Consider the following 22,316-nt stretch of genomic DNA (forward strand, 5'->3'; position numbering starts at 1 on the left):
TTTTTTAGTCCGTATCAAAAATAATAATTTTTTTTCTATATTTGAAAACAATTTACCTTTACGCAATGATTTATAGTCACACAAATTTAAAAATCTTCTCGAAATAGAGTAACAAGCCAAAAAGGGGTCCACTAACATCCTCCATAAACTGTATTTAATCATCTTTGAGGATCATTAATTGGACGTTTAATGGGATTCATGGAATTATATATGACAAACGTCCTTCTCCATTTATGTGTTCTATTTCTATTGTTCCGAAGAAATAGTTACACAGTTATGCGTAAGCTTCATTATCGTAATTAATCACCATATTCCACACACACCAAAAAAAAAAAACAATAAATATAAAACGTATCAAATGCACCTACACTTAGAATGTTACATTTGTGTGTGTATATATATATAGGTTCAATATTCCTTTTATGCAGAGGACTGCTAATTGGCATGTACTTTTGGAAATTTCATTAAAAAATTAAACGTGATACATGTCTGTCAAAAGAAAGAAGAATGAACATTCACTAACATAGTGAAAGATAGAAAGAATCCATATTTAATGATACAAATTAAAGAGTCTAGACATTGTATGTAATTAATTCATTATCGTTATAAGAAGCCAAGTAGTGTATCAGAAATTAGTCAGCAAGTTTCTAGACTTGGTAACACTGATCAAAATAGAGTTTTGTACGCTCACTATATAAACTTGACGAGAATGGAGTTTCTTCCAAAATCCTAAGGCCAAAAATCATGAAATTAGTAAGAATAATAGTGTTAAGTGGGATATTATACTTGAGATTGGTTTTTGGAGAAATTAATAAAGAAGAAGCGTGTGGATTTCCAGCCATATATAACTTTGGTGATTCGAATTCGGACACAGGTGGAAAATCAGCAGCTTTTCATGAGGTGCAGCCACCCAATGGTGAGACTTTCTTTCGCAAACCTTTTGGAAGGGTATGCGACGGTCGTCTTATCGTTGACCTCATAGGTAAAAAATGTCAGTATATATATATATATTAAGCTTAAATTTGTGATTGGTTTTTTTTCTTCCTTTACAGCGGACAGGTTGGATTTACCGTACTTGAGTGCGTATTTAGATTCAATTGGTGCAGATTTTAGAAATGGTGCTAATTTTGCAACAGTTGGTTCATCTATCCTACCTGGTGGTTACAGTCCTTTTTACCTTGGTGTTCAGATTTCTCAGTTTTTACAATTCAAGAAACGTACTATTTTGCTCAGTAATTTAACAAGTGAGTTATCCTTGCCTTAATTTTCTTTATTTTTTTTTACATATAAATGTACTTAGAATTAGGGGTGTACATAGGTCGGGTTGGTTCGGATTTTACAATTACCAAACCAAACCAATTGTGTCGGGTTATTAAATCTAAAGACCAAACCAAACCAATAAAACTCGGGTTTTTCATTCTCGATTTTTCTCGGGTTTTCTCGGATTTTGGGGTTGTTCGGGTTTTTTCCCGGTAAAATCTTCGAAGAACAAAACATATAAATTGTGCTCAAAATATTTTTTAGTTCTAGTAAGATACAACTATATAAAGTATTTTCCAAGAAAATAATACAAAATATGAGATATGTCATGGCATTATCCTAAAATATTCAACAATAAAGATAATAAAATAATGTAATATAAATATTGCTAATTACAAAGCCATAATAAAAATAAATATAATCTAAAAATACTAAGTCATGCTAAAATAAATAGAATAATAAGGAAGTATGAATTACATGACTAAACGCTAAAGAAAAAATAAAAATAGGTTATGCATTCTTATCTAAATTATTGCAAAACAAAAAATAGATATTCAATACATTCTCGTTCGTAGTATTGAATTGAATGTCTTTTGTTAGCACTAGTATTGATTTGATTTTGGTTTGGGCTTTTGTTAGCACTATTTAATTTACTAATGTTAATTGTTAATCGCTATAAAACTTATTGGAACATTCAAAAGTTGTAAGTCCAACCTTCAAATAATACCTAAAAAAATAAAATTATGAAATCTTTTAAGAATATATTTATAAATTACATCACAATAAGTATATTTATATATTAAATATATCTAAAATTTCTATATATGTAATGTCGGGTTGGTTTGGTTTCGGTTTGACTTTCTTTAGTTAAAACCAAACCAAACCAATTATGGTCGGGTTTTTTTTTTCCAACACCAAACCATAGTCGGGTTTTTTTTCTCGGTTTGACTCGGATTATCGGATTGGTGCGGTTTATCGGTTTCCTTTGTACACCCCTGCTTAGAATGACTCTTCTAATAAGGTTTAATGGCTATTGATTATATTCATGCAGTTACAAACTCGAAGCGGTTTTCGTCAAAAGTGAATATTCCAAAGCCAGATGATTTTTCAAAGGCAATTTACACATTTGACATTGGACAGAACGACCTTTCCTATGGTTTTCAACATACACACGAAGCACAAGTCCGAGCATCTATTCCACAAATCCTAGACAACTTTACTCATGCCATACATGTACGGTCTTTTTTTTCTATTGGATTTTTCTTTCAATCTCTTCAATACAGCATCTGAAAAATTGTTGGATCCCCCCTAAATTTGCAGGAAGTAAACAAAGTCTTTTTTTCCAAAATCCACTCCTAAAATTACGTAACGTCTCCTGACGATTCTGTTGTTCAATGAATTTAACTTGACCTAATTTTCACATGGAACATAATTATATGTGGAAAACTAATAAAAAATTTAGTGACAAAGTATATTAAATTATAACACATAATTTCAAAAGTGCAATGAAATCTATAATAGAAGAGGAACCTTGGCGTAACTGGTAAAGTTGCCCAGGAGGTGACGAGTTCGAGCCGTGGAAATATCCTCTTGCAGAAATGTAGGGTAAGGCTGCGTACAATAGACCCTTGTGCTCCGACCCTTCCCCGGACCCCATGCATAGCAGGAGCTTAGTGCACTAGACTGCATGTTTTAATGGACTGTATAATAAGAAATTAACAATTTGAACCCATCAAATTTAAATTCTGGATCCATCAATGTTTAGGAGATATACGCTTTTGTTTTTTTGTTTTTTTTTTATTGTTGGTTTTTCTTCTTCCTGTTAATACTTGTATACATACATAATTTGTGCAGCAACTTTACACTGAAGGGGCTCGGAATTTCTGGATCCATAATACTGGACCTATTGGATGTTTGCCTTATAGTGTGATATCTTACCCATTGAAGCCTCAGGGCTTGGATGCCACTGGATGCATAGAGAGCCAAAATGAGGTGGCTCGAGAATTCAACAAGCAGCTCAAGGACAAGATATCACACTTAAGAAAGGAGCTCACTTATTCTGCAATTACTTATGTTGACATTTATTCAGCTAAGTATAAACTAATTAGCACTGCCAAGAAACAAGGTACTATAATATTTTTATCTTTAGTTACTTTATAAATGAGCTGATTGTGTAAAGGACAGCCCGGTGCACTAAGCTCCCACTATGAGCGGGATCCGGGGAAGGGCCGAACCACAAGGGTCTATTGTATGTAGCCTTACCCTGCATTTCTGCAAGAGACTGTTTCCACGGCTCGAACCTGTGACCTCCTAGTCACATGGCAGCAACTTTACCAGTTACGCCAAGGCTCCCCTTCAAATGAGTTGATTGAGTAGTAATATTTTTTACACTGTCAGTGCATAGAACTTAAACTCCTAAAACGTATCGCTAGTAGTTTAAGTATATATTTTTTATGGACAAGCAGGTTTTGGGGATCCAATGAAATTCTGCTGTGGTTGGTACAACAATGGATATGAAGTTGCATGTGGGCAGACAACAGTAGTGAATGGAACAGAGTATGGAAAGGCATGTAGTGATCCCACAAAGTACATTAGTTGGGATGGAATACATTACACAGATGCTGCCAATGTCTGGTTAGCCAACTCCATTCTCAATGGCTCTTTCTCAGACCCTCCAGTTCCCGTTGAACAATCTTGCACTCACTTATCAACAAGAGTTTAACCAGATAGTTCTTTGGTCAGGCCAATCATCCTACAGTTTCCAAGAATATTACTGCCATATATATAGCTGCATATGTTGTATTTGTCTACTACCACTGAGAAGCCATTTAGGAACTTCTCAATCTTATTTTATGTGTATGTATGGTCACCTTAATCTTTGATAAAAGTGTTTTTTTTCCTTCAAAAAATGTATTATCTGCTACTCCATTGTCTCGTTTTGTCGTCTTTCGTCAGTACTACAACAACTATTACGCCTTAATCCCAAGCTAGTCGTCTTTCGTCAGTACTACAACAACTATTACGCCTTAATCCCAAGCTAGTCTTCGTCAGTACTACAACAACTATTACGCCTTAATCCCAAGCTAGTCGCAACTGTTATAAGAGGTAAGGAAATTAAACAGACTAAACAAGTCAAACACATAATTGCTATACTAGTTTAACCAACCAAAGCATTCCATATGTTGGGAAACTTTGGGATAACAAGTAAACCATAAAACTAGTAGATTATACTAAAAGAAACTTGTTAACAAAAGCTGATTTTCAAAATGCCAACAAGTCCACAGCTTTCTACTTCAATTGATTCCATAAGGATGCATAATGTTATAATGAACTATAAGGTTAATTTCAAAAACAGGTTTATGTCTGATGTCACTCATTCAAGGTAAGGAAAAAAGACATATTCCCTTTTCTCCAGAACACCACATCAGTGTATACCCAAAATGTTAAGCTATTTATAATTTATGAGAAAAAGTTTCCAGGCAAAGAAAAAAGGAAATCTTGAACATCGTGTAACTCCCTGTCTGCACAATATATATACTAACTACTCTACCTCGACCAACTTTAGAATCTATATACATCCTAAAACTTCTCAGCTCTTTTAACCACTTGGCGGTTGAAGGGGCTACTGGAGCATGCTTCTCATATGAAAGGTGAGTTGCTAGTATTATGCATTATGCAATCAAAGTAAGTCATCTTCTTGTTTTGGTTTCTATTGTAGGTGACACTTGTGATCCACCACCAAGAGCTGCAGCAGCAGATTCCACGTGAGTGAGAAGATATTCGTAGATCTTTTTTCTTATCCTATCGATGGTCTCAGAATCGATTTCGGGACTTTCATCATCCTTGTTAGATCCAATCTCATCCAACCAGTCATTCACACTCTTCAGCTGGGATAACATGCCGGCTATTTGACCATTATCTGATAAAGCAGAGGCATCCACATCAGCATCCAAGAACCTTTCGACAAATCCTAAGAACCAGTCTTGGGACGCCATTCGTAACATCTCGGCCAAGTCCACAGTCTCTTCAAGACCGTCTCCTCTGACCCAATCCGCCGGAGGTGGAGATTTTGGCTTCTGATTAGCAGCTACTCCATCCGTTAAGCGCCGTTGAGAACCTGATGACTGAATCTTAGAACTGACTGTTGGGCGGGGTTTGGCTTGGTTTTTTGCAGGTGCATTTTTGGTTGAGTTGTCAAGGACTAGCATAGGTAGATTTCCAGCCATAGTCTTTGGGCTTGGCGAGGCAGCTGAAGTGGCACTTGGACTTGAAGTTGCTTTTTTGGTATACACCGAGAAGGATGACAGATTGGTAGCTAATGCAGCATTGACCCATAGAGCTGCATGTTTACGTTTTTGTGACACAACCTTAAGTTCTTCTTCGGATGGGTTTTCTTCATGATCTGATGCTGAATCAGCTGACATGGTCTTGGATAAAGACTTGCCAACAAGACGAACATTCTTCAAACTTGCGTGCAGCGCCAAGAATTGCTCAACAGCAGACTGCGGGTTATCTTCCTTTGCTGAGGAGCTCAACTCAGAATAGGTGCTGAACAATCAAATAAAGAAATCGGAAGTTGTTTTTGGGTTGCATGATAAAAGGATAAATTCAGTTGACACTGATGAATTAACAAACTATAAAGGTACCACAATTTGAAAGTCCAAATAAACTCTTACAGAACCATGATCCACTATTTGCGTAGAATGGCAGAGTAATCCTTATTAACCCAGTGCGATTTGATTTCATTTGGTAACCAGTCTACATTAGAAGAATAATTAAAATTTGCACCAGAACAATTCCTTCCTCTAACATGTCCCCACACACCCAGCTGAAACCTATCCCTACTATCACTTCGGTTGATAGTAGGGGGCATTCCTTCCATTTTGTTAAAGAGTCACTAACTTAAAAATGTGTTATGGTCTGTGATTTTATAGGTGGAAACTGGGGGAGGCCCGACAGCATTTTCTGTCCCTTCCTTTTCCTCTTTCAGTAATTCCGGTTGTGAAAGAAAACCTTCTCAACATGGTTATCGTAAAAATCCAAGATGACTTGGTCAAGAAGCCCAAGAGGAGCACATGAATATTAAATGATGGTGGATTCCTTCTAATTTTGGAAAACAGACATCTTACCCCAATGATAAAAAAGTTCAAGGGCATGCAGATTAAATTATATTTACCCCGTAGTACTTCTTCAAAATCTATTCATGTCAGATTCAGCACCCTGACTGAGCAACTATATTTCCTAGCAAGAAACAGGAAATTTATAGATAACTCCAGTTATACAGGACCAACAAGTAAAAGGAAAAGTGAAGTCACAAAGATCACACCAGAAAATGTTACTGAAAATTAAAGGCAAGAGATCACTTAGCGCTCTCTTTTCTAATTCAATAAGAAAAGAACGTTGCTATTCATACAATTTAGTAAACAATTTGGCTTCATCATATGGGACAACAAATCCACCGAAACAAATTACATAGGGCTGTCACGTGAAGGAAGATAACATACTAACTAACTAAAAGAAGCAGTCACCCTTCTGTATGAAAGTTATTGATCAGAAACAAATTCCTTATTTCAACCAGAAATCTATACATATCCAGCCTCCAACCCCCACCCCATTTCACCATTACCGAGGAGCAAAAGGAGATTCGCTTTTGGCAATTGCACCCAAATAAAAGGAAATTTGTCTATATGGGATTGTGCGTGCGTTCAAGTGAGATGAAGCGAGGTAAAACCGTAAGCGTGGAAGTGTTAAGAATCATACTACCCCATGAGGTACATATCCAATTTATTTCAACAGACTCTGAATACATATGCAGAGAATAGAATAGTTCATGTTTCCTCCCAGGAAGTCATCCTTAACACTTTCAAAGGAAGCATTAACTGTTCAATATGACCAAACCAGATCTCACAGATGAGCTATTAGTAAAGTGTGCTGTTATCCTCAAAATTTACCACATCCAGAGGCATCATGAGCCAGTCTAGCTTTTGACACCCTTTTAAGGCAATAACATTTATTTATTCTTAAACAAGAATAAGGTGCAGTGAAGGATTAGATAAAGATTGCAGACAGCTCAACCTTCCAGTAATATTAGACAAGAACAAAAAAAGAAATGGGCAGTGGACTAAAGCTGTTACTCTTACCAATTCCTTTTTCTAGTTTACCACCCATAAACACTATTTAGCAACTAAAAACAGCATCACCATAATAAGATGACAAGATTTTAATGCACATTCTCCCGCCCAACTGAACTCCTGGAGCAAAATAAGCGGTCAAAATTGCTTGTCCATACCATAAGGCAGTGTTAGGCTGAAGATTCTTTCAGTTAATCACTGTATAGTAGTTCCAACAGTGTGATGCATTAAATGAGGAATACAGCTGTATTTTTCACCCACACTAAGCTCGCCCAAAGAAAAAATGAAAGAGTTTGAAGTGGTACACTCCAAATTTTTGGTAATTGATTACACAGAATGTAGCCATAGAACCTGAATCTTTCTCAATTGGCTCCAACTTAACAAGATGTTACTAGATATACAGCCTAAGTGCCTAACTCTTTTGATTAGTTTTTGGTGCACCCACGAGTTCCCTTTTTCTGTAGATAACTGGGTGTCCTTTTTTTATCAGGTAAATAAATGGGCGTCTTTGTAGAGAACCCTATTTTCAGGATGTATACTTGTATATGGGGTTTTCTCCCCACAGCATCAACAAATATTACCTTACAACAACTATTAATACTATGCCTCAATCCCAAACAAGCTGGAGTAGCGTAACTCAATTGTCTGTAACTCGAAGCAAATAAACTGATTTTAGCTCTTAAAATTCACCTTTTACCATCCACACTCAAATAGAAGGAATAGCTATTAAATTCCTACTTAAATACCCAAAAAAAGCAAAAAAGAAGGAATACCTTAAACATCTAAGTAAGCTTTCAGTAGCCGAAGCCACCTGCATAGCCTCAATGGCTGCTATCTGTGCGGCATCCCTGTGCTTCATGACTTCCTATAAGACGAGATGGTATCTTTCAGAGATCAAATAAATAGTACAATCCGCTAATGCAAATAAGAATCCAATAAGAAAAGAGTTTATAAGCAAACACATCGGCCACACATGCCTATTCAAAATAGGAAAGATTAACTAATAAGATCATCAAGTTACTCGAAAAAGTGGGAAAATATCATATATAAAAATCATACCTTTCCAATCTTTGCCAGAGAAGATGGGAGTGAAGACCAGGCAACATTTCCATCTGCTAAAGTTCTATTACTGACAGCAACTTTGACCAAGTTTTCTCCTAAGCCATTATTGACCTCTCCAGGTAGCTTTCTTCCCATGGATGTTTTCTGCTTACTTGATTTCTCAGCATCAACAGGCTCTCCATTTGTGGAAATCTTCTTTAAGGATGTTTGAACCTTATTTTCCTCTTTGGATGATTTTGCGAGTATTCCCCTGTTATCTTCTTTATATGTCAGTTTCTCACTGATTGATTTTCTTGGAACCTGCACCATTCAAAGCATTTAAATAAAGACTAAAGGGAGAGTACCAAATTCTCTGTATCAAAGGCAACAAAGTCAAATAGTTAAATGGATGTATATTTTAATCAGTTTAACCCAATACCCAAACCATCAGAAACTTTTTATCCTTGCCTCGTCCATCCTTTCTCAGAGTACTAGAAAATCATAATGAGACGGGGAAAAAAATACTTACAGAAGTGCTCCTTGTTTCGGGTTTCAAATCATGCTTGTTGACCCTCAACCTTGGACTTTCTCTACTCTTCAAATCCATATTCCCTTCCCAGCTCTTCCTCAAGGCCTTAGGCTCCAAGTCGAACCCTTTAACAATATTCTTCAATGAATTCCCGCCCAGCACTCTCTTCGGTGTTGGACTCGCCCCACGAACAGAACTTGGCTTCTCCGGTCCAGGTTTAGCTGTTGCTTTCTCCAATCGTTCTAAGCCCTTAACTTTTGCTTGTAGCTTAACTCCATTTGAAAACTTCTCAAAAGAAGTTGGTAATGAATAACAACTTGTAGGAGATGTGGGTATTGATCTTGAGCTAGAAGACTTTAATTTCAATAGAGAATCCTTTTTCTCCACTACATTTAACGCTAACTTCGACAAGTGAGACTTCGACCAAGTCAAACTAGGCTTCTTCTTTTCCACTTTTTCCTCTTTGGTACCACCATTTGATCTAGAAACTGCAGATTTGTTATTGTCTTTCACCCCCACATGATTATTGGCCAATGCTTTCGAGGTTGACTTAGTCTTATCTTGTGATTTCGAACCAGGTGACAAATTAGCATTGTTATTAAGGAAACCTAAAGAATGAGTTGCAACTATATCTTCCGGAGTTCCAACACAAGGATGTCGGCCGGGGATCGGCCGAACCCCTCTAAGGATAGGCACAGGTGAAGCAGCTTCAAGCCTCTCAACATGAATAAACTGACCTAATTGAATCTTATCACTAAGAATAAGATCATCATGTTCATCAGGCAAAGATACATAAGTGGCATGAGAAGAATCTGATACCTTTAAATAGAAACCTTGGTTTGGGAAAAGCTCACCACCTGCTAATGCTGGTACAATGCTAACCACTTGCAATAGAGATGACCTGTGCTCACCAGCAACTTTCACATCTGTGTTCATATGCTGAAGAAGCTTCAATAAAACACCAGGTACCAAAGTAGCCATTTCCCCAAATCTTCAATTAGCATTACCAGCCAAAAAAAAATCCCAAATTGAAGAACTTCAAGACTTCAACAAAGAAAGAGAATTTCTCCCCAAATTTAAGATTAAGAAGAAAGAGTACAGCTTTACAACTTTCACTCAAAGGGGTTTACACTTAAATCTCAAACCCACATAATAAATGTTGGTTTCTCATGAAAGGAAAATCCCACAAAACCACTCAAACAGATCAAATAAAAATCAAACCCTTTGCTAATAAAATAGAGAGAATAAAGCCAATGTAACCCTATTGAGACTTGCTACCAAATTAGCTTTTCTTAAACCAATAAAAGATTCCAACTTTCAGTGAATCAAGCAGATGAAAATCAAGAAATTGGTGCCATTAATGGTCAAGAGAAAGAGAAAGGGAGAATACCCAAAAGGAATCAAGAAGAGGAAGGACTGAAACTGAAAGGGGGTTTGGCATTTATACATTTATGAGCAAAATGTATGTAAATATGTAAGAAGAATAAAAGAAGTGATAAAATAGTAGCACTCCATTAATTTATTTGAAGAAACCCAAATAGGAAAAAGCATAAATAGTACTCCTATTGTATTGAAAGAGTGCAAATGAGGAAAAGGGTGAAAGGTTGCTCACATTGATTGCTCAGTACAAAGTGTCATATGGGTAAAAAGGCAACTTTTTGAAGGGCATTTTTATGATTAGTTGTTAAGTGGGAAAGAGAAGTATGAATGTATAGCCTAGTGGTTAATGAAATGAGTAGAGAAATATAAATTACTCCATTTGTTTACTTTTACTTGATATGTATAGTAAAAATAGATTTACATTTTTACTTGTGACTTTACGCATATTAAGAGAAGACAAACTTTTTTTCCTGTTATACCCACAATATTTATTACTCATTTCAAATTATTTTCTCAAATACAAAAAAAAATTGCATCAATTAATATGGGTATCATGGTAAATTATTCACTTCATTTATTATTTCTTAATAAACGTAAAAAGTCAAAACGTGCCAAATAAAAGTGAACATGAGAAGTATAAGGTTATTTTTCCTTATTAATTTACATTTTGGCAAAAATAATTAATCGAGATGCGACCAACTAAACAACGCTAATAACAATAATAATATATACTTCGGTCTCAAATAAGTCGGGATCGACTTGGTCCGAACATCACTGTTATAATAAAAATTTAAAAAAAGGGAAGAAAGATAAGGAGAGAGAAGGGGAAAACTTGAGAAGTGTCCAAATTGAAAGTGACTTCTGAACTAGGAGGTCCTTAAAATGGGCAGAGAAGAGTGTGTAATGTAAAAGGGAAGAGAACAAAATTGATGCCAGAGATGAAGAAATAATCACATGATTGATTCATTCATACTATTCAACCTTTGAAGATGGTCCTGTAACAGTTGCTGACACCATATTCATTAATTTTTTTTTTTAAAAGTACAATAATTAGAACCATTTTGTGAGTTGTATAATTGTATTAATTTTTTTTTTCTCTCTCAAAGAATGATGCTTTCTGTTGGGATAAGGTTTATTTTTCATATGATATGACAGAGCCCAAAAAATGGGAGTTAATGGGAATCTAACAATAAGATACCTTATTTCCAAAATCTACTCTACTGTTGTAGTATTCATTACTTTTACTCCAACCATACCAAAAAAGAAGAAGATTAAAGTAAGACGCTTTGGGGTTGTTTGATAAGGGAACAAGTTATTCCGGAATTATAATAGAAAATTAAATTGACGAGATTATTTAGTAAATATATTTTTATGAAAGATGTTTGGTTTATTGAATTAAAAATGAGATATATATGTCCAAAAGGGAGGAAATGGGCGTTCATGGCTCTTTACAATATTAAAATTAAGAAAATGTTCTTTTTAGATATCTTATGTATAAAAGTAAATTTCTCATGTGTAGAAAAAGAAATATGGTCATAAAAGGACAGTCTGTTGCACTAAGCTCCCGCTATAGGCGGGGTCCGAGGAAGCACTGGACCACAAGGTTCTATCGTGCGCAGTCTTACCCTGCATTTTCTTCAAGTGGTTGTTTTCACGGCTCGAACCCGTGACCTCCTGGTCACATGGCAACAATTTTACCAGTTACGCCAAGGCTCCCCTTCAACTATGGTCATAAAAAAAAAATGTATTTGTAAAGACCCACAAAATGATTAGCCTTGAATTGTTTATAGATTTTAGGGGAATAGCATGGGAGAAGGACATCTTTGTCATTTTAGTGTATATTTCGGAATTAATTAATCCTTAAATTATTATCTCACCCTCAATGTGGGATAGAATAATATCCAACCGTGGGATTAATTAATCCCCGATTCAAAAAATTTATCTAAACGCAAAATAAAATAATTTTGCATATAATCCCGAAATTATTACCTTTTATCCCGAATATCAAACGACCCTATAGTTGAGTAAGAATTATTTTTTTTCCTGGTTTCCATGGACAGATTAGAAGGCACATGATTGAAATAATTAATTGAAGCCTCTTTTGTTCACAAAAAAAAAAAAAAAAAAAAAAATAGAGTTTTATTTGGCCATATGACCACGCTGATTTCAATGATGAAGCCAACATTATTTCAATAGGTAATTGTTATCTTATGTTTATTCTGTTAGTAATCTGTATTTATAAATTAATTCTAGAAAAAATCAAAATAATATATAAACAGAAAATGTAAAAAAACAAAAATCAATTCGAACCCACTGAATTCACAGTGTTTCCTTAAGGAATTTAATCCCCTCCTAATATCCAAGGTTATGGATTATTTCCTCCTAGGATAGAACGAATTACATACTGGTGTAGTGGTACTTCAAACCCCAGTATTTCAGCGAACACAAAGTTCGGTAGCAAATCACATTTACTGTTGCTTTGTTTGATGTTAAAAGTATGCAGAAGAAAGGAGGAGAACTCGTAAAATCGTACGAAAATTCTGAGAGAATAGACTTGTATTTATAGCCAAAGTTGGGCTGAAATCCGAAGAGGTACAACTCTTCAGAATAGTTGTTTCTGCAAAACGACCACAACATAAATGGCATAACATAAATGGCTATTTACTCAATAATAAAGAGGGAAAATTGAAAAGGGTAGTTATTTTTTGTTACCAAAACAAAAAACGGAAAAGTGGAAACGGATTTAATATTAATATTTTTGGATTTAATATTAATATTTTGTTATTAAAAGAGATATTTAATAACATTTCTGTTAATATTTATTATTAACAAATAAATTTGGTCCAAAAAATTAATCAATCAATCATTTGACCAAATCCGAAGTCGTAGTCAAGCGACGACTACGACGGCACGAGGCTTGCCTTCTTCTCAACTCTTTAAGAGCTAGAAGAAGAGCAATTGCTTATATACCCATTAAAAACCTCTTCCTCTTCCAATATGGGACAATGTTCCTTCATCAATGGGAGAAACTTAAAATTTTTATTTCTCTCCATTTCTCATTCACCCTCTTTTAAGCATTTAGACAAGAGGGGTTGTTCTGATGGTAAGCAACCTCCACTTCCAACCAAGAGGTTGTGAGTTCGAGTCTACCCAAGAGCAAGGTGGGAAGTTCTTGGAGGGAAGAATGTCGAGGGTCTATTTGGAAACAGCCTCTCTACCCTAGGGTAGGGGTAAGGTCTGCGTACACATTACCCTCCCCAGACCCCACTAAATGGGATTATACTGGGTTGTTGTTGTTGTTGTTGTTGTTGTTGTCCTCTTTTAAGCATTTAATATACTTAAAACCCAAACATATTCTTGCCTTTATAAGTTTACCTTCCTTTTTTCCTTCTTCAAGAGGAGTCATAACTTAAAAGCACATGTTTGAATCAAGGGTATAGATTGACTGAACAATCAATAATGTTTAAAGCTTAAATGAAAAATACGAAAAATTAAAGTTTAAATTACAACTAAAGCTAAAAATATGTATAAAAAAATATGGTACTTGCATTAGTAGTAGATTACAGTACCCATACAATAGTTCAAATATACACAAGTCTATCTTCATATCACAACAACATAAATGTATTTTTATCAGTGGGGTCTAGCAAAGATAGTGTATTCAAATTTTACCTCTATTTCACATAGGTAGAAAAGTGTTTATGATAGACTGTCGACTCATACAAGCATAATCACAACAATAAAGAAAAGAAAATATAGTAGTAAAAATATCACTAGCATTTAATAAAAAAAGAAAATTTTTCAAGCAAATATTTCATGTATATTTTTATCTTGTGTAGGTCATAGGACATTGTGTGATTGTATGCAAATGGGTGCATGTGCAAGGGTTATGGCATTGTCGGTTTATAGAAATGTATTACAGTTGTTGGAGATTCTTTGCAAGTAAGAAACAGTGGCTTTAGTTGGCTTCTGAGTTGGACCCTCGCCCTTCTATAATTTTTTTTTTTTAAATTCGAATTATTATCTTTCTCTAGTTAATTTATTTTCTTTTCCTTTACTATTTCTGTTTTTTTTCTCTTTACTATGGAAAAAGAATACCTTAAGAGGTCCTTTGATTGGAAACAAATTATCTCGAAATTAATTATTTTGAGATTAGTTATCTTGGGATTAGTTATTTTACCCTCCCATAGAGATAAATAAACACTATAATCCCGGGATAATTAATCTCGAGATTAGTTATACCTCAATTTTATCCCAACTAAATATGGGATAAACTCATCTTAAATTTATTTTCGGGATTAATTATCCCTTATTCCTCGTACCAAACTAGCCCTGAGAATAGCATTAGTCTCCTTACTCTTCTAGTCTTAAATTGATGATTTATTGTCTTTAAATGTCAACTCATTGATTATTGTCTTCAAAATAGAGAGATCTTTAAGTTTTCTTGTACGGAAACTTATATATTGTGAAAAGTAGATTAAAAATTACACTAAGGCATACTCTTTTTTTTTTCCTTCTAAATATATTAAAATTATACTAAATGTTGATTTTTTTTCATGCTGTAAAACTTTGGGTTGCGTGTACGCCCGCAAATTGTGGGGAAGCGGAAGATAGAAAAAGACAGATTATTTAGTATGATTGAATTTTGTACTCTCGTGTGTGTAAAGCATTATTGCAGGAAAAAAAATTATTCAATTTATATGATTACCAGCCGAAAAATAAAATTAAACTCAATTTTTTTCAAGTGTTACCTCTTCGCTCCTTGCGTCGTTTACTGGATTAGGCATTAGCTCATTCGCATTAAATTAAATTACATACGATAAGATTCGATTCAGAATTTGTTGGCATAAAAAAAAAAAAAAGGTTAACGATCGCTAACTCGGGATGTTAGCCCAGTCGTGTATAGCGCATGGGATATAAGTATTTATGTTCTCTTTGTTTTTTCTCATTACTAGTATTTTTCTTAGATTTTTCGTGTCATTTTGGTTCTGGATATGTATAAAGCATTAATGCATTCTATTCAATTTATATGATTACCGGTGGGGAAAAAAAATTCTAAATATTCTAAGTGTTATACTTCTTCGTTCTTTGCGTATAGGATTAGGCATTGGCTCATTCGGATTAAATTAAATCACATAAGATAAGATCTGATTCAGAATTTGTTGGCTTTTAGATATCCAAACAGGTAAATATTAAGTAACGATTACAGGTGATCAGTCTCATTAATCAAGTAGATTAAAAAAAGGGCTCATGCCTTGGCTGGGTTATCAATCAAATTTTAAAGTTCATACTCCATCTTTTATACCTCTTGAATAGCATGGGCAGTATTCGTCTACCCTAATTCGTTAGGCATATGTCATTTAAGTATTTAACTGTTCTTTCTATTAGTAGGTAAATGGTCTGTCACATCAACATAAAAAATGATACTGTGTATAATACCTTATTTTGTGCTCGTGGAGAAAATGAAAACAAACCAAGGTAGTAATAGGAATCATAAGAAGTGTTTTTATATAATAGTTGTGTCTCGGTCAGTTTTTGCGCAATAATTTATGCTACTTTCTATCAGTACAATTATAGAGTAATTCACTCCCTTAAACTTAAAAAGATAAAATAAAATCACTTAATGCTGTTTGTCTATATTGAAATTGAATCCTAATCTCTCGTATTAATATTTTTACCAACTTTATTAATCGTTACAGAGATGTGTCTTATTTTCATATGTGTGGTAGTGATTATTGAACGGTGCAAGTGTTTAACCAAAAATAGGTTTCGGCCAAAGCTTATTTTCATAAGAACTCGGGTTATTGATAATCAAGTAGAAATAGGAATAATTGATGTAAACAATAACTAAATAGAAAGCAAAGTAAATCGGTATATTCCAATAGTATTTCGTGTCTTTACCAATATTCATTCCTCACCTTTTATAGCAATTTCTAAGTAATACGTTTTTCTCATTTCATAATGGAGTCATTATGGACAATTAATAACATTTAATGTAACGTTATAATTGGTAATCATAACTGATTCAATACAGATTCCATAACGTTTTTCCTAATTAATGCCTATTAATTACCAATAATACGTATCTATACTCCTTTTGTTATTTAGGTTCATTCTTCTGATACGACTTCTGAATATCAAGAGGTTCGAGCACATATCCTTTCTGATTTTCTTGGATCTCTGTCCGTGCCTGCTGAAGCTCGTGCTTCTTCAACTACCCTTTGCCAGTTGTCATTCTTTTACCAGTCCATGTGTCATGACATGTCACCTCGTAATTAATTCTATATACATAAACTTAATTTTTCCCAATACAGATAGTCCCCCCACTTGCCATTTATTCCTCAATAGAATATTTGGGAAGTGGATCTCATTAAAGCGGGAATATTTGTTGTCATTATTCCTTCTCTGGAACTGATGCTTCATATGTCACTTCCATTTAATGCTCGTGACGCGTGGCATCTTCTGATTGGTTCTACAACTTTTTAGCGCCTTTTAGGGCTTTTTTACGGCTTCATCAATTACGAAGCGGCAACTTCCATCATGACGTTTCCATCATTACACCTTTTCCTTTAACGGTTGCGTTTGAGTATAAATATAACTTTCGTCTTTGTCTTTCTCATAAAAAGTTTAGAATATTCATTCTTGTTTTCTTCTTCCTTGTACTACTATGTCTTCTTCAAACCCTAACCCTCGAAGAGTCCCCATTGTTGATGACCTTACTCTTGCTCCTGTTAGAAGCAGGAGAGGAGAAAGACTTTGTAGTTTAGGGTCTTCATCGATATGGGGCTCTTCTGTTCCTCCAGTGAGTTCTACTCTACCTTCTAGAACTAGGGGTTCTCTTTCCCATAGATCTTCGTCTAGAAGTAAAGATTCTAATGAGCCCCTTCATGAGCTTTTGGTAGATGAAATTGTTCCTGCTAAACTATCTTTTTACACTGATAGAGAATCGATCAGAAACCAAGTTTCTTCTATGTCTTCTTTAGATCGTGCTAATATTTACCTATCTCAAATCACTGAAGGTCTGATCTCTGTTGTTCGTAGGGATTGCCACTAGAGACATGATTTCCCCATTATAATTCCCAATGCGAACCAAAGGATTACATCTTACTTGACCGGGTTTTCTTTTGTGTATACATACCCCTTTACACTAAATTTTAAACCCCCCATTGATCCTGTTAACATTGAATTCTGTCATTTTTTTTACGTTTGTTTAGGACAGATTGGCCCCATTGTGTGGAGGGTTGTTGCATGCTTAAGGCATTTAACCAATATGGCTAATTTGCCTTTTACTTTCTTCCATTTGATTCATCTCTACTCCCCAAAACTTTTCTGCCATGGGATTTTCACTTTAGTAGCGAGAAGTAAGAGAGTGTTAGTTAGCCCAGAGGATGATAAGGACTGTAGCTGGTATGCCAGGTTTGTTGCTGCTCCCATTGTTGGTTTAGTGGGTGAAAAAAATGTTTCATTTCCTGAGAAGTGGAATTTTGCACGTAAGTTTTCCTTTTACAACTTTTTCTATCTTTTCTCTTTATTTTTCTCGCTACCGTTTAACTTTTTCCTCTTTTCCAGTAACCATGGGAACTGCTGATGAGATTCCCAATTTTCGTGGTTGGGTAGGAAAGTTATTGAATGTTGCTCCAATGGAAGGTAGATCTTGGAAAAACCTATCACATAGATTTGGTTGGAAGGTGAAAACTCATGGTAAAGGCTTTTCTCATTTCTTCTTCATATTTTTATTTACCCTTTCTTCAGAATTTGTTTTGATCCTTCTTTTTATCAGGATTTTCCATTTGAGGTATTAGTGTTGATGTTGTCATAGCTTCCAGAGTTTCTTTGGAAAGAGCTCAAGAGATAATCTTGGGTTCTTCATCGAAAAGGAAGGCTGATACGACCCAGGATTCTGAAGAAGAAGAAGAAGAAGAAGAAGAAGAAGAACAGGAGGAAAGTTCCTTGATTAAAAGGTCGCGGGCCAGAAGACACGTCTTTTCAGATGATGAAGCAACTCCTTCCCGTTCTGTTCCTATAACCGAGCCTGTTAAAGCCACCTTGGTGATCTCTGATGATGACACTCCTGCGGCAGCTCGTGACTCTGATGATCTGCTTTTTTTCTCATGGGTTTGATAGTGATAATTTGAGTTTAGTTTCTGATGAAGTACCTCTTGCCTCATTTACCATCCATGTTCCTATGACATCTTCTTTACCAGTTGTAACTGCTACCGTTGCTGCTTCGCCCCAAGCTATTTTGACTTCTTCCACAGTTCCCCCTACTACTATCCTTCATACTGAGATTGGTTCCTCGAGTGGAAGTGGAGCTATGAAGTAGATTATCATCGAGGTTCCTGTCGATGGTAACCTTTTGAGAAAGTGAGGTCGAGCTGACGTGTGGTTGAAACCTCTAATCGGTCCAGTTGAGAAATCCAAGCTCGAGAGTCACAACTCTTTGACTTGGATGAATGACATAGTGCAGTCATCATTAAAGGTATTTGTTACTTTTCACACTTTATTACGTCCTTCTTTTATTAAGGTTCTTACCCCTCTCTTTTCTTTAAGATCAATCTTGTTGGAACAAAGATGATGAAGAGGGTTTCTCATACGGAGTAGTTAATGCATGATTATCAAATTGAAGCGGACAACTGGAAAGAACAATATGAAAGCCTTCAATTTGATATGGAAATGCTAGAAGAAAGCAAGTGCACCTTAGAGCAGTAGTTGAAGTTTTTGACTTTAGAGTTAGCAGTTGAGAATGCTTCCTTAAATCAAGCTGACAAGGACAAAAATTTCCTCGAGACATCATTTTCTGAGCAACTCTCTAAGGCCAGTGAAGAGATTAGAGGATTGAAGGCTTTGCTAAGCGAGAAAGAGGTTCACGCCGGCGAACTCGTGCAAACACTTACTCAGATCCAAGAAGATCTCCGTGAGTCTTCTAATAAGGTCAGTTCTTTAGAGAGTTCACTTGCTCCTCTGCAATATTCTTATGATACTGCCTTGGCTGAAAATGAAAAACTCAGAAATGAGATCGATTAGTGGGAGAGAGATTATGAGATTCTTGAGGACAAAATTGCTATCGAAGTGAGTTGGGCAAACACGCGCCACGATACCCTTGTGGAGGCTAGCCAAGAGGGTTTCAACTTGGATGTTGAGTTAGCCAAGATAAAGGAGACCATTGAAAAAACTCAGCAAGGCCAAGATTTTCAATTTCCCATGGCTGACACTCCTGAGCATGTTGAAGATGATATGGGTACGATGAATGCCCCAACTCCTTCAAGTCAACCCGAACCTTCTGCTGCTAATGACACCGTTTTAGATCCTCCTTCTACCCCTTAGTGAAAGTTTGTGAAGTGTAATTCCCTTTTTTTCCTTCTTGGTGGTTTTACCCCTGGTCCCATTTAGGGGTTTGATTTTTGGAAATGACAAGTCCCTAGACCTTTTCGGGGCATTTTGTATAAATGACAATCAGTTTATGACTAAGTTCATACTTAGTATAAACTAATACTATGAAGTTTTTGTTTGACTTAATTATCTTGAGCTTCTGTTTTACTCTTTTTTGCCTTTATATTTAAGGTTTTGTTCGTGGGTTTTTTGTCTTACCCTTTTTGCATTTTTTGTTTTTTTAAAAAAATGCTTTATTAATTTCATGGATATCTGAATCAAACATGAATTTATAAAAGAGGGCCCTTTTATATTCGACACTTAATGAAGAAGACGTCTCAATTTCATAACGGTGTAAATATATGAAAAAGAAATAGTAACACACATGTTTCTTGAAATAACTTTGATAAAGTTTTCGTCTGAACTTTGTCAAGTTTAAGTAACATCTTACATGTATTTAAATATCTTCTATAACTTTTCGTAACTGTTTTCATTACAGCAGATTTGCAAAAAAGGATCATAAGATTTTGAAATCTATATGAAGGTTTTTTGACTGGATTGTGTTATTGGCTCGTGACTTTGCTCTGCACTTGATATATTTGATGAGTAGACTTTTGGGCTTGACTTGAATTTAACTTGCATTCAATCTTCTTTGCCTTCTTTATACATATGTCCTATGTATATTATATAGTCCCCAAGTGTTTGAGCTTTGAAGTATGAAATCATGATAGCGTCCAACACCATTGTCGGGCAAGCCAACGCGGAAAATACTAAATAAGCTCTCACTTACTTTTACCCAAAATAGTTGCAATGATTCTTTAAGTTGAAATAAAATCATAAATGATCAATAAAACCAAAATAATCATACAACCCCAACAAAATACAGTCTACTAATGTGTGTGCCAAGACCTGGTGTCACAAGTTGTGGGTAACTAATAGAATATACAAAAGAATCACACTATCCTACTGTCCAAAACAGAATAGAAAGCAACATAAGAGAGACTTCTTCAGGCTGCTGAGCGACGTGAGAAGGAGAGCAGCTCACCGTAGAAGTCTCGAAATCTGCTCAGGGATGAGCACCAGACTGATAGCCAGAGACACCTGCCTCAGATCTTGTACAATTAAGTACATAGGGATGGCAAACGGTGCGGGGCGGTGCGGTTGCGGGCACACCTGCGAAGACTCCAACCCGTCCCGCCCCGCATATTTTTTTTTAATTTTTTTAATTTGGTATCTTTTAATAAACCAGATGCCGGTACTAAAAACTACACAATCACATGCATTTTGACAATGTCAGTCCACCAATAAAATGGAAAATAAATAAATAAGAGAACCACGAAATTGAATGGCTTTAAAAACGTTTCCAACTAAAATTGATACATTTTGGATAATTACATTAACAATAAAACTGGTTGTGATAAACAAATTCTTTTTTCTTTGTAAAATAAACTGATTTCCATTAGTTGTTGCTTAACTTTTCTCATCTTTAGCTTTGAAACTCTACTAGATATGGCATATATTATATGCATTGGTCCAATAGATCACGCGAAACTTAATTGGGACATTTACGTATGATTTCCCTTATTGTTATTACTATTGTAGACACCGGATTTTTGACCCTCCCCGAGGATTTTCACATTTTTTAGCATAAATATGTAATTTAGGTCTAATATACCTATTTTGACTATTTTTGCTTTATTTCGTTACAAAAAGAAAAATTACAAAAAAAATATATACATAAACTTTCTCATAAAATTGAAAAATACAAAAAATAGTACCTTATTTTGTACTTTACATAATTTCAAAAATTACCAAAAAATAGTTCTATTAATGTTTTGTAGTCATTTTTATTTTTTGAAAAAATACAAAAATATTGCTTTATATTTTATCTTTATATAAAAACGAAAATTACAAAAAAATAGTTTTATTAATATTTTGTAGTTATTTTTAATCTCGAAAAATATTAAGAAAATAATAATATAGTTTTGTTTTAAATAATTAAGTCTTATTTTGGTAGTTATTTTGCTTACATAGGACTAGTTAAGCAACGTTTTCCTATTTCTCGGATCCGGGCAAAAGAATAATATTCGGGTTCAAGCTACCAGGCTTTTAGGCCTAATTTTCGGACCTAGCCCATAATAAACCGAGTCCATGACACATGGGGAACCCCACCACGCGTGGGGGACACAAGTCTCGAACCCCACCACGCGTGGGGCTCATTTTTCTGGGCAAAACCATTACAAAAGACACGGACAAAATTTTTGAGGGGGGACTTTGAAAATTTTGAAACGGACAGGATTTTGGAAAAATTGAAAACAGGACTTTTGGGAAAAATTTGAAAACGGGTACTGTTCACGCTTCTTCTTCCTAAAGAAGAAGAAGCTCCATCGTCGACCACTGTCCAAATGCCATAACCATCGTCGACAACCACCCAACCAGCTCCCTCCGTCGTCGTCGCGACTAACTCCCCCACTGCCCAAAACCACCATCAACACCCCAAGACCACCATCAACCACCCTACTGTCACTCACCGGCGAAACCACCCCAAAGCCACCACCACCACCCAAACCAGTCGCATCCCCCCAACGCTCGAACCATCGGACCCC

The 22,316-nt window shown here is 35.4% G+C and overlaps 2 protein-coding genes across 2 annotated transcripts; one reads left to right on the forward strand and one right to left on the reverse strand.

Annotated features, from left to right (window-relative positions):
- The first annotated feature begins 658 nt into the window (after positions 1 to 658).
- On the forward strand, positions 659 to 4,255 carry LOC107819456 (GDSL esterase/lipase At3g27950-like). Its single transcript, XM_016645559.2, has 5 exons — positions 659 to 982; positions 1,053 to 1,244; positions 2,312 to 2,493; positions 3,115 to 3,385; positions 3,726 to 4,255. The coding sequence occupies exons 1-5, from the start codon at positions 745 to 747 to the stop codon at positions 3,980 to 3,982; spliced, it is 1,140 nt and encodes a 379-aa protein (XP_016501045.2). The 5' UTR covers positions 659 to 744; the 3' UTR covers positions 3,983 to 4,255.
- Positions 4,256 to 4,692: 437 nt separating this feature from the next.
- LOC107819455 (uncharacterized) lies at positions 4,693 to 10,547 on the reverse strand. The gene is made up of 4 exons (XM_016645558.2): positions 8,962 to 10,547; positions 8,451 to 8,753; positions 8,165 to 8,256; positions 4,693 to 5,808 (listed from the first exon to the last, which is right to left on the reverse strand). Exons 1-4 carry the CDS (start codon positions 9,940 to 9,942, stop codon positions 4,950 to 4,952), a joined length of 2,235 nt encoding a protein of 744 aa, XP_016501044.1. The 5' UTR covers positions 9,943 to 10,547; the 3' UTR covers positions 4,693 to 4,949.
- Between the last annotated feature and the right edge of the window lie 11,769 nt (positions 10,548 to 22,316).

Source organism: Nicotiana tabacum, chromosome 8, assembly GCF_000715075.1.
Source record: "Nicotiana tabacum cultivar K326 chromosome 8, ASM71507v2, whole genome shotgun sequence".
NCBI lineage: Eukaryota > Viridiplantae > Streptophyta > Magnoliopsida > Solanales > Solanaceae > Nicotiana > Nicotiana tabacum.